The 13016-nt window shown below is 33.9% G+C and overlaps 2 protein-coding genes across 2 annotated transcripts; both read right to left on the bottom strand.

Annotated features, from left to right (window-relative positions):
* Window positions 1-2234: 2234 nt before the first annotated feature.
* On the bottom strand, window positions 2235-6594 carry LOC107890719 (MYG1 protein). Its single transcript, XM_016815248.2, has 8 exons — window positions 5664-6594; window positions 5284-5430; window positions 5008-5106; window positions 4472-4663; window positions 4192-4311; window positions 3671-3742; window positions 3150-3423; window positions 2235-2586 (listed from the first exon to the last, which is right to left on the bottom strand). The coding sequence occupies exons 1-7, from the start codon at window positions 5922-5924 to the stop codon at window positions 3190-3192; spliced, it is 1125 nt and encodes a 374-aa protein (XP_016670737.1). The 5' UTR covers window positions 5925-6594; the 3' UTR covers window positions 2235-2586; window positions 3150-3189.
* Window positions 6595-7588: 994 nt separating this feature from the next.
* Window positions 7589-12757, bottom strand: LOC107890720 (protein HLB1). The gene is made up of 14 exons (XM_016815249.2): window positions 12371-12757; window positions 11569-11691; window positions 11394-11463; window positions 11108-11221; window positions 10833-10916; window positions 10464-10514; window positions 10321-10350; window positions 10126-10188; window positions 9933-9998; window positions 9635-9763; window positions 8921-8956; window positions 8511-8630; window positions 7995-8183; window positions 7589-7867 (listed from the first exon to the last, which is right to left on the bottom strand). The coding sequence occupies exons 1-14, from the start codon at window positions 12604-12606 to the stop codon at window positions 7757-7759; spliced, it is 1422 nt and encodes a 473-aa protein (XP_016670738.2). The 5' UTR covers window positions 12607-12757; the 3' UTR covers window positions 7589-7756.
* Between the last annotated feature and the right edge of the window lie 259 nt (window positions 12758-13016).

The raw sequence follows: 13016 nt of genomic DNA, 5'->3' as shown, positions 1-13016 counted from the left end.
TTTCGAGTTTAGATTCGAGAAGGTCGTATCCTAACTTACGGGATTTCGATTTTCGCAATAAATCTAAATACACGAATCTTTTCAAACTTACGTTTTTAAACGATCTCGGGAATTAACAAAAGATCATGTTCTAACTTACGGGACATGATCCATTTTCTAAACCCGAGATAGTTGAATATCTTTTTAAATAAATAATTTTTTGGCATTTATTCACATATCGGGAATTCGATACGTTGTGTCCTAACGCATTGGATATGACATGTTGTTTTCTCGAGATGAGGATTTTTCTAAAAAATAATAAAGGCAATATTCAATGTTTAAAATTTTGAGAAATTGTGCCTAACGTATTGGACTACGATTTCTTCATCTGACTTAAACAATTGAATATCCTTTTGAATTTTATTGCATGAGTTTTTTAAGGACAAGCTCATTTTTGAGGATGTGAAATATCATACCCTAACTTATTGGGTGTGACATTTTCTCTTTCCGAAATGAGAGGGTCTTAACATGTAATTTGATTTATACAAGTTTTTTTAATACAAGGATCGTATTTCGAATCTCTTCAAAGTTTCTAATTCTCGACACTAAGACACTAATTAATCAACTAGGTAACAATTTTGGGCGTTACGAGGGTACTAATCCTTCGTCGTACGTAACCGACTCCCGAACTCATTTTTCTGAATCTTGTAGACCAAAATTGTTGTTTTAATAAATAACCACTTTTCGAGGTAACCCAATCACACCTCATTAAAAAAGATTGGTGGCGACTCCATGTTCGTTTTCATTTTCAAAATTCAAGTCGACCTCGTTTTATCAAAAAAATGGTTTCGACAATAATATTAAAATATTTTTCTAACTCGGATTTGTGGTCCCGAAACCACTGTCCAACTAGGGTCTAAACCGGGCTGTTACAAGAGAACCAAGAGGTGGAGCCATAAAGAATGGCTCCACTAAAATAAAATTTTAAATTTTTATATTAAAAAACCATAAAAAAATTACACTTGTAATAAAGTGGTGGAACCATTTAATTTTTAAAATTTTAAATATAACTTAAAAAAAGTTTGAATATCTTTAAAAATAATTTAAAAAATTAATCATTTGAAAAAATTATATTTAAAATTAAAAATAATATTTAAAATATTATAAAACAAATAAAAAATTTGAAAAGTCATATCTTTAAAAATAATATATTTTAAAGGTTTTATAATATTAAAAAAATATATTTAAAATTTAATAAAATAATATTATAAAAAATTTAAAATATACATTTCAAGTTTTATAAAACCATTAATAAACAAATAAAATAAATAAATAAAGGACAAATAAAAAAACTTAAAAAGTAAATAAATAAAAAACTTAGAAAGAAAAAAAAAGGAAAAAAAAGACAGAATCAGAAAAAGTAATATGAATGAAAAAATAAAAAATTTACATGTTTTAATAGGCAAATAGGCAGATAGCTACTGTCTTGGAATTTGATGGTATCAATTTATTTGGCTCCACCAGAAAAAGATAAAATTGCTTAAACCTTTTCATACTTTCAAAAATTACAGTATTTTCCTAATATTTATACAAGTTGTGCCATTTTACATGGCTCCACCAAAATATTAATTTTTTAATGTAGATTACTGATGTCGCATGTTGGTGGCGCCAAACACTTTGGCTCCACCAACTTTTACTGTAGATTTTGAATTATTTTCATATTTTATAAAAAAAGGTCATTTTAAGTAATTAATTATTGGCTCCACCAACTTTTACGGTAGATTTTGAGTTATTTTTGTATTTTATAAAAAATAGGTGATTTAAGTAATTAATTATTTTTTTGAATTATTTTTATAAAAAAAGCCCAAAAATGTTTTAAGTACAATGCTAGTACGTAGCACCATTATATTCATCCCTGATAGCATGGTTTAAAATGTAGCCAGATCTAGCAACATTGAGCTACGACCATTATCCCTATAGTAGTAAGCTCTATATTCATAAAGCTTGCTAGTACATACACCTATACCATATAGGGTTGGACGTCCAAAAAAGTTTCCGGAAAATCGCAGGCCTTGAACAAGCTTAGAGTTTTGAGTTTTTCTTTACTATGTACGAAAAAAAAAATCATAAAACTTACCACACTAGGTGATATAAAAACCTAAATTTAACTTCAAAAAATTTCTGCTTCCTTTCTTCTCTGTTCTTGGTCTTTCTTTTCCTTTTTTTTTTAACCTTCTTTATGCACACCAAAACCCTTTGCATATTAATCAATTATATTCATAAATTTGTCCCATGCCACATTTCATGCAATTTAGGCATGCTACATACATAAAGAAAAGTGGATGTTACAGAATTTCATTATAGAAAAATAAGATCAATGCCCTTCCCAGTTTCATTATCTGTATAGGGATACTATAAAATTATACCGGAATAACAAATAATGAAAGCTAGTACTAGAGATCAGACATGAATTCCTTCACAGTTCAATGATCAGCATTGATTCCAAATATTCGGACTTTGTGCATGTTTGAGAATTCACGACCATCAGCACAAGAACGACCAGCATGTCGAAGCTGATAATCCGTTGTGTGTGAGGCAATAAGATACCTGAAATAAAATGCAAGGTAAGAGATTGGTGACATTAACCATGATAGAAGAGAACATCCATGTTCTAGTATCATGTGTTGCATCACATTGTGCAGAGTACACAATTGCACTGTGGACGGCTAAAAGCGAGGGTCTAAATCCATTACATCTCCCTTACAACTGTTTTTTTCCCTTTCCATTTTAAACAATGGTAAATAGATTATTGTTAACTTTTATGTCTCAAGCATTTGATAAAACAATAACTTTCAATAGTAGGTATAGATAATAATATACACCGACTATCCATTTATAATCAAGGAAACTTCTGCCGTTTTCATTGATTATGCTCTTTGTATAAACATTTTTTCTTTTATTTTTCCTCTCTCTCCATCATCCCCTGCCCTTTCTACTGTTTCTATGCCCTTTGCAATCATACGTTCTTATGGCATTCGAATCAGTGGAACATAGTTGTCAAGGAAACCAAGATAAAAAAAGCCATCATATTTTACATCCTAAATTTTAACTTTTTGGTTTCTATAAAATCAACTATTCCAGGTTAAGTTATAGAATGAAGTATGAGATACCATGTTGAGTGTGTGAAAGACCCAAATGGAATCAATCTCCCTAGATTGATAATATCTTCAGAGCTGTTCTTGCCATAGCTAGAGCACCCTCATAAGTTTGATTTCCACCGGTAAACCCGCTAATGTGGACGAAGATACAGCCCGGAATACCTGCCTCCTTTGAGAGTTCATCATCTGTCAAGCCTCGCCATTGAGCTGGGAGAGGCTTTCGGCTCTCAAATCTATCAGGAGATATTGCTACTGCCTGAACTCGCCATCGTTTGCCCCTATCATCCTGCAAAATACATTGGATTTAATCCAAGGACTAATTCTAGAACATATTTGAAAGGAAAATGGGCTATATTGCTTAGACTAGAGGATTAGTGTCAGATATGGGTATTTATCCGACACAGTTTGGGATTTCCCATATATTTAAAGCATCATTCTCATATACACAAATCTGAATGCGTTGGACACGAGTATCAAACATTAGTTCTTAAAAGAAAATGAAGAGTTGGAGTAATATAGTTCTAAATACATACCTCATAAAGAACATACTTAATAGGAGGATCAACCTTCATCTCTTCCTCGAGCTCAAATATGTGAAGCTTCCACTGTTGAATGCAACAACAACCATACTTAGTTGTAAGTAAAGGATGTATAATGGTAAGCCAAGAATAAGCCATAGTCACTTGTCAGCTATGGATTCATTTCTCATCCTGCTGAAAATCGCACACCAACATATTTGATTAAAATTCAAACCAGCTGAAGGACCAAAATGGCTCAAGTGTCAAGACATGGATATGAGTCTGAAATGGGGTATGTTCATCTTTTCCCAAGGTTTTTCATTTATTTATAGTACTTGGAGGACATATCCTTATACCTATATTCAGATATACATAGGAAATGGGGGCTTCAAAAAGAAAAAAATAGCAAAGAGTTGGAGCAACATAGGATTATTTATATACAAGCACCTCACTAACCAGAGATACCATACACTCGTAGGATTAGTGGAAGAAGAAAACTACAAGAAGAAAAGAAAAACTTAGAAACATCTACTTACAGGGGTAAACCTTTTCAAAACCATAATTTCACCGCTAGGGTCTGTATCATATCTATCTGCAATACACTCCATCACAATTGACCTTGCTGGTAACCAAGATTTTGCATGAAACCGGACACTCTGAAAAATGGTCATCAAACTATTAAAATATAAAGAACACAGTACATACTTTTGTCCCTTCTGAAAAGAAGAAAAAATACCATATCCGGGACACTAGGCATAAAGACTATACTAATAATAGTGTATTTTTTGGCATCTTTTTTTTTTGGTAGAACCTTACATCTAAGAACTCACTACCAGCTAGAGCCATTGCTTGTTGGAAAGCCTCATTCTCTTTCTCAGGTGACTGATTGGGATCCATCCAGTCTAAATTTAATCTTCCAACCCTAGAGGATAAGTTAGTATTGTTCACATATCTCGGAGGCTTGTCGGTATCAAACTGGTTGATTCCATTGTCAATCGCATCAATTGCCTGGTAAAAGCAAGAAAATGATATCCCAATGAACATCTAAATCCGTAATCACTTGGCAAATGAAGAAAAATTAAAACCAAGAAAACAACAGGAAGAATAATACCATACATTAATCGTATCTGACCAGCCTGAATAAAAGAAAGCTAGAAATTTTCATTGCTAATAGAACAATGGAAGCACGGAACTTAAAGTCTGCACAACCTCTTTGAACCAGTTTCGAATGGTTGAAACTCTAAATACTAATATTTGTTTAACCATAAGTTCAAATTCTACTCCTACACAAAGTAGCCAGAATCCATCGAATTCAAAACCTTTAAAAACTTAAGAATCAAAGAGGAAAGTACCTCCATGAAGTTTTTGTAAATGGCCAGAAACAATCTTTGCACATTCGGGTGGTCTTCACCGAGTTGAAGCTCTTTAGCTATTATCTCTTTGCCGAAATGCTAAATACAAAGAACATTTGACAGATAATTGAGAAAACAGCATAAACAATTGAAAAACATCATTGCTCGGATTAAACTCTACCAACATTGGATGAGAAAAAAACAAATAAAAAAAATACCAACAAGAAGAGAACTGTGAGAAGGGATCTTTAATTGTCTAATGGAAATAATGAATACCTTATAAACAAGCCCGGCACTGCTAAGCTTTGTATTAAATCCATGGCCGAAAACCTCCTCAAATCCTTTCTGGTGATGATCATACCGATCACGACTTGGATCATATACGCCTCCAACATCAAGCACAGCATCAAAACCCTCCAATACCTGCAAAATATGATCAATTTTATAAAGGACATTCAAAAGAGGAAGCTCAGAAAAGCTAAATCAGAATAACATAAGCTGTATAGAACTTGCAAACAAATAAAGAAATAGAATAACTTTGTGGAAAAAAGCAAAAGGATAACATGTTTTAAGATCCAAAAGAAAACCCATTTTATAATTTGCGTACTTTATTACTTAATCCAACAGGAAAATAATAGGGGGCGGGGGGGAATGACCTTGGGGTCTCTGGTACGGACAATCTCGGAGTTGGAGAACTTGGTAGTGAGACAAATCATGAAGCAGCCAAGAGCCTCGTCACAGTGAAAGCTGCCGCTGTGAGTGCCAACGCGCTTAGAAGGCACATTGTTGGGGGAGCCAGTGGAGTAAGCCGGGGAAGACACCCTAATGAGATTGGAGGTAGCCATGAGAGGGCGGGAGATGGTTTTGGGAAAGTTGAGAAGTTTCTGGTAAAACCCTCCTCCTGTAATTGCCCACATACCTTCTTGAATTCCCAATTTTCGCCACTCAACTAAAACCCTATACCCTTTATAAACCCTAAAAATGACAGCTTTTTTTTATTTTTAATAATTGTACTTAAAAGAGTTCTACAGATTTAAATAGCCAAAAATATATGTTACTTTTGAGAAAATATTAGTTAGTATGTACAAATGATTGTAATTCATTTTAGAGAAGCAAGTAGGCTTGGATATAGATTTCTTATTCATCTTGAATTCTGGATTGACTAAGTAAATTTTCAAACCTTTCAATAGATGAAATTGTTTCAATTATCCGAATTGATTAACCAAGATGAGTTTATAGCAAAGATTCCATCAACAGCAGAAACACAGCAGATTACCCCCCCAAAAAAAAAGCAAAAACAATGGAGGATAAAAAAAAAACAATTACAATCAATGAAGCTGATTTAAGGTCATATTCTAGTGTTCACTTCCATCATCATCATCGTCATTCAATTGTTGATGATTTTCAGCAGGATTTGTAGGGATTCCCCCACTTCCGGATCTCATTTCTTGATTGTTCTTCAGCATCAGGCAAATTCCTATATTCTCTTTTTCTCGCCTGAAATTAAACATAAAGGTTCTATTTGCAACTTCTACGCTCTCTCTCTCTCTTTTTCTTTTTACAACTTCCATGACAAAAATCAGCGCAATATTATAAAAACGAATATTAATATTTATATTAATATAGAAATACAAAATAATAATAAAATATATATTATTCGAATTGGTTCAAGCTTGATTTAGATGAAATTGAAAATTTTCTAAGCTGCAACTCAATCTGATATAATCCATTAACAGTTCAATTTTGAACAATATTTGCCTTTACATGAACTAGAAGTATAGATATCTTCATCTATCCATTATATTTGCCTTCAATCCGTCATTGAAGTGACTGAAATCAGTAAAGCAATGTACCCTCACATGCATTGGTGGAGGCTTTATGTGTCTGCCGCTAGTGGATTTCATGGTTTTGCCTAACAAAGATGCTTTCTAAAATTAAGATGTCAATGTATTTTGTTGGGGTGAGTGGCTTCGATTCTTTATTTTTTTAACAAATTTGTATTCGACACTTATATTTCATACATATTGAGACATGCATATTAGATATTTCTCTTCAAATTTAAGAAGAGGTAGAGATAATTATCTGTTGTCTCTTATGATTTCATTATCATTTGCAATCCTACCATTTTTTTGCCAATTAGATACGAAACAGCTTTTTGGCCATCGACAACCCTGTAAGGCTTTCACTTGATCATGTTTCAACTTTTCAATAGTGAATCATAGTTTTTCCTCTGTGTGTGTGGGCAAGCATGCATTTGGGGCTCTTGATGGCTGATACTTTGGCTGCTTACTACTACTTTGATTGATTGTGAAATTGACATGATTGTTTTTTTTTGTTTGGCACAAAAGAATACAAAGAAGGCTGACCTGACGCTTCCAGCCGTTGCTTCTAGACTAATAATCGGGATGATGTTGTGGATCTCACTGCTTCGGGACAAAATGTTCAAGGCAGAAGATTAAAAGAGTTCAAATGCCGGTTCGAGGACACGAAGCTCGCAGCAATTACAACATGGTAGATGCCTAGATATATTTACTTTTTAAGAAAAATAAACTCCCAAGTCTTAGTGAAGATAGAATGGAAATGCCTTATAAGCAGCAGAAGAAATATATTATCATCTAAATGTCAAATGAATAATTTGACATAAAAGTTAGCTCAACCTTACATTATTCCAAAATATTTGATGATATACAAGACCAAAATCGAAGGCAGATATAAAGGACTTGGACAAAATGTAAGCTCAACACAATAATTAGCCTGTAATGATACTGGCGAGAACATCGGTCTTACCTCTTGCATAAATTGTGTAAACTAAGCGGATAGCATCAAGCCATCCGTCTAGAGATTCCCACGAGTCAGCAACCTGAAAGGAAGAACAGACAATACTCACTAAAGTTGGATTGCCATTCGTATATTGCTAAATAGCATAGTTGTCAAGTATTCTGAAAGTGTGAAAGATATCGTTCCTTTAATAAAAGCATGATACTTACCAGAAAAATTGGACCATGGGTAGTATCAATGCAGAGGCCTGCACCTGGTGGTAAAGTCAGATCAGCACATGATGATACAGACACAATATCTGGAATCTCAACTCTGATAGCTGAGTTTTCTTCATTTGTTACTTCTGCAATTGTGCCAGAGAGGCTTCGAGAAACTTGTTTCTGCTCGGCTTTGATGACCTGCTCAATTGGAAAACAAAAGAGGACATAGAGGAAGAAAATGAAAGTCACGAGGATAAACCAACATAAACCAGTAGTATACTGAACCGACTCTGCATAGCAGTTTACATTGATTTTGCCTTGCATGCATAACATCCTGGAATTTATTATGATAGTGATCTACAACAAATATAGTTTTGCTCATACTCTATGATTCATTCCATTTAAGTTCAGACATTAAATATCAAAATTTGCTTGAAGAAATGAATCCCTTGTTCCAGGAAAAAAGAGAAAATTGAACTTGATATTTATTTGCAATAGACAACGAAAAACCAATCAGCTTTTTACCTGTTGAAGTGCTTCATGATTCAAAAAGAACTCTGTTCTCTTCCAATCACGATGCGGAGCAATTGTGTTTCCTACTGGTGGTGCAGTCATATTTCCCTCTTTGAGATGGGGTAAAGGTAGCTGTCAAAAATATTGTCAGAAATAATAGAAAATATAGTGAACCGATAATTGGCAGTTTAAAACAGCACTGATGCGCTGACAGAAAGAAATATGAAATACATGGATTACACTAAAATATATTACTCCAATAATAATTTTAAAAAATCCAGGAAAATGCTAATTAACCAGGAAACAGAGCAAGATATTGTTCTCATAGGTCATAGCCAACAGAATCAACAATGCTTACGGAATATTCAATCAATTTAGAAGAGAATAAACCTCAAATATAAAGTTCAAAGATCAATACTGACCATTGAACGAACAAGCTTCAAGGCACTGCTGTAAACCTGTAAAGTTTAAAACGTCAAATAAGAAGATATCCACAAACTGAGAAGTCAAATTGCATAACCCTGAAACTTTATATTAAGGAGAAAAAGAGGTATATCATTATCTTTCTTGTAAATTTATGCCGAAAATTTTCATTAGCCAATAATTATGCCACCTATATAGCCTAAAAGTGATATTAAATCTGTTAGAATTGTGTGACCCAATTTCTAAGAGATTGCTTGCAAGTCAAGTTAAACAAAAATATATTTTCTTTCTAGAAGATTTAGTATTTATTAGTATAATATATTTAGCATTTATTAGTATAGTTTATTTGACTTACTAATTTAGCCTATAAATAGGCTCCTTTACAATCTTAGAATTAAAAAAGACACCCATTAGATTAGAACTCATAACACATTCAGAGAATTTTGTGTTTACGTTTGAGGGTTCTTTGTTTTTTGGGTTTTCGGGGTTTAGTTTTTATCTCCATCTTTTGTACTCTTCATTCTTTTGCCATTATAGTAAAATTATCTTTGCCCGTGGTTTTTTATCCTCTTTTGAGGGGTTTTTCCACGTTAAATTTTTGTGTTCATCTTCTCAATTTCTTCTACTATTTTTACTTATTCGTTGCTTAATCGGGACGATCCTAACAAAATCTAACCAAAACTCTGTGGTCCAAAAACACATGGATTTCTTACCGAGTAATTTGGTTTCAATGCATGAGCGGCTGCAATATAGATAGCAGATTGGTTATACAGCTCATTTGAGGAAACTTCTTTTGGATTTGTCGAGCCTCCAGTTCCTGTGGTATCCTCAGCTAGCCCATACTGCAGTTAAAAATATACACATTTCAAGTTCCGAATTCATGCTTCACTTGAATGAAATGTTTAGATGATGAAGGCATTATTTTCTTATTAATTCACAAAGGAATGAATTATAGGTGAGAATAGGATCACGCAATCCAGTACAAGAACTAGTAGGAACCAACAAACTTACCAAAACTGTTCCTAGGTTGTATATTGCTCGATGGAAATCAAATTGCAATTGTATTGCGGCACGAAACTGCATTAGAAGTAAAGGATATCATAAGAGCAGAATTTGCAACTTCAAGTATCAAACGTTGAATTTATTCTGCTGGTTGTTCCTATAACCATCCAAGCACTTTTATTTCTCCAAATGACTTTTGTACCTTATTAATTGCAGCCCTCACAATTTTTTGCTTCTCTCTTGCTGGAACAATCGCACTGAGTTCCTAAACAATACAAAATAAGAATGAAAAGCAAAGCATTATTTAACTCTGCAGAAGTAGGTCCAGCATCTATTTTGTATGAAATGGAGATAAATGAGGCTGATTAGAATATCAACATCACTAAAACATAGTTACCTGAAGAGCTAGTCCCCAATTGTTTAGCGCCTGAAAGAGAGACAAGAATCCTTAGAATTACTAACAGAAAGAATAAAAATGAAAGATGGAGTCATTCTAGATAGCAGAATTTCAACACTAACCAACAACTACTTCAAATATACCTGAGGACTGTTCCAGTTGAGTTTGACAGCTTTTTCATAGTTTTTCGTTGCCTGCAAAACCATCACAATAAGATTACGCTTTCTAAAACTCAATGTCAGGGCTTTTATTCACTACAAGGCATTTAACAGAGAAGGCCGAGGATTTCTACACAGCACTACCACAAGGACAATGTATTTCTGTACTAAATTCTAGAATGAATATATACCAAAAAGCCACAGTCAATAACCAATTTCGATGGTTCTTTGCTCTCATTGAAATGGATTATACAAAAGGTTATCCATGAAAAGAAATTGAAAATTTCCAATGAAAGGCTAGCGTTACTCATACAAAAGTCTATTACTGAAATACCAAAATTATATAGTCAGAACCTGCTCCCATAGTTCTTCAGCCTCCTTGGTCCGACCACGCATTTTTGCTCGATCAGATATTGCTATTGCCCAGTTGTAGAAAGCCTGTCAAGCAAGGACACATATTTATACAGACTCCACTCTGTGTATACACATTTGTACTTATACAGCTACAGATTGTTTTCTATTGGTTTTTTCAGTTTCTCGTCTGGCTTGTGCATTGAAACAATATTTGAAAGATCATAAATTTGTTGTAGTGCAACAGGACAATCACAGACATGGACAAGCATACATACATCATGAAATGTAGGGCAAAGACGAGTTGCCTCATCATACTTGTTGCAAGCCTCCTCTAGTAAGGAATCTTTAGAAGGTGATGTAGAATCTGGACTAACATTATCTGCACTTTCCTGCAAGCCAAATAAGTTAAGTGTGGATATAATACACTCTGATGCATTTTACAAAAATTAAAGTATGCTTAAGTTGACAATGTAATGCGAACTGTCCTGTCCAAATATGTGTAGGAGGAGATGACACATAATTCTGAACAATGTTACTCAAATTGAATCAATATAAAAAAACCTGAAGAACCAATGCCCAGTTGTAAAGAGCATCATAATCTTCTGGGTTTCTCTCCAGAGCACTAGCATACCTACAAAATTTGACTGGAAATCACCACTATGGAATAGCAGGACTCTGAAACAGCAAGATATAGAATTTAATGCAACAGTGAAGTGTGAAACAGAAAAGTTAGTACCTCCTGGCAGCATATACGAGAACCCGTTGGCGAGACCTGCCCTCCTCATCAGCACCTGTGACACTATTGATCAACTCAATTGCAGCATTATTTTGGTAGGATTGTTGTTGGGTGCTTTCTTGACTGCAACAATAAGTCACAGGGCAGAAAATGGTATCATTTGCAAGCACAAGAAATACCGGAAATACAAGAAGAAACAAGATGATCTCATGCTTATTCCAACGAGACCAAGAAAGGTTTTCACGGTTGGCAGCACAATAACCAGAAAATAAACTTGATTCTATTAAGTTCAAGATCCTAAAACTAAGGACTTTTCCTTCATCCAAGTTAAGAGATGGAATAAGATTACATTTAATGTCAAGCTTCAAATTCATGGCACATTCATTGATACAAAAAAAAAAAAGAATAACATGAATACAATACGAAAAAATAACTAAAATATGAAATGAACATGACATGAATGAACTAATATCTCAAAAATCTTAAAATACTACTACAATACGAAATAATGCAACAACCGCGATGTCTACTTAATTGAATCTAGTGGCCTACCAGTTGATATTCAAAAACCAAAACGTTTTTCCAACTTCTCCATTGTCAGGATATAAAACAAGAAAGACCGTAGTTTAGTGATCAGTTGAAACTCTAATAATTTTCCATATGTATATTAAGGAGACGAGTTAAGAGAAAACTCCAAAGATGCAGAGATTTCTACACAAATCATGATCATTTCAATTATAAATTAAAGAGCGTAACTATTTGATCAATTGAAAATCCAAAAGAGAAAGGAAAACAAAAATACCTATTAGGAGAGCCTGCATCATCATCGTCGCTTTTCAAATCACTTAGCCGTCTGATGGTGGAGGTCCGGTTGTCTTCTTCTTTTAGCACTTCCGGACGAGCAATGTGGGAGATGGATGCTGGCTTGGCTGCCTCACTCAATCGGATCGAGCTCGCTTTGTCCTTCACCGCTTTCGGACCCATACCTGTTTTTTTCAGCTCCGGTTTGGCTTCGGATTCCTGAGACGTTTCTGACATTGCGTTGAACGAGCGATTGGCGTGCTACGCCAGAAGGGAATCGAAGAAGATCAATGCAGAGCGAAGAAACAGTGCAATGAGGCAAAACAGATAATAAAAAAACATCAGCCCGAGACGTTAAAAGGGTCTATAAAATATGGTGAACTGAAAGAATGAAGATGAAGCAAGGATATTACCAGTATATAATTCACTCCTTATAATTAAATTAATAAACATAGGCGAATTACAAAAATAATTAAAACAAGGCCTAACTTAAATATTATATAATAAAACATACACAATATATTAATTATCAACGTTATTACAGATTTAATAGAGATTATGAATACGAATATTAATTAAATAGATTAAGATAGTGTTACATTCGTATTACTTTTGTTGTGTAATTTATATATAGCTGAGAAGTATGT

This window comes from Gossypium hirsutum, chromosome D09 (genome assembly GCF_007990345.1).
Source record: "Gossypium hirsutum isolate 1008001.06 chromosome D09, Gossypium_hirsutum_v2.1, whole genome shotgun sequence".
Taxonomy (NCBI): Eukaryota; Viridiplantae; Streptophyta; class Magnoliopsida; order Malvales; family Malvaceae; genus Gossypium; species Gossypium hirsutum.
Note: the sequence above shows the minus strand (reverse complement) of the source record. Positions and strands in the feature narration are given on the sequence as shown.

Bases quoted from the DNA above. Each gene is read 5' to 3' on its own strand.
- LOC107890719 (XM_016815248.2), bottom strand. From the start codon at position 5,924: ATGTGGGCAATTACAGGAGGAGGGTTTTACCAGAAACTTCTCAACTTT. The intron at 5,107-5,283 runs GTATTCATTATT...CTTTGTATTTAG, and splicing joins GTGCCGGGCTTGTTTATAAG to CATTTCGGCAAAGAGATAAT. The intron at 4,312-4,471 runs GTAAGGTTCTAC...ACCATTTTTCAG, and splicing joins CTGGTAGTGAGTTCTTAGAT to AGTGTCCGGTTTCATGCAAA.
- LOC107890720 (XM_016815249.2), bottom strand. From the start codon at position 12,606: ATGTCAGAAACGTCTCAGGAATCCGAAGCCAAACCGGAGCTGAAAAAA. The intron at 10,917-11,107 runs GTATGTATGCTT...CTTGCTTGACAG, and splicing joins TTTGCCCTACATTTCATGAT to GCTTTCTACAACTGGGCAAT. The intron at 10,515-10,832 runs GTTCTGACTATA...ATGGTTTTGCAG, and splicing joins CTGAAGAACTATGGGAGCAG to GCAACGAAAAACTATGAAAA.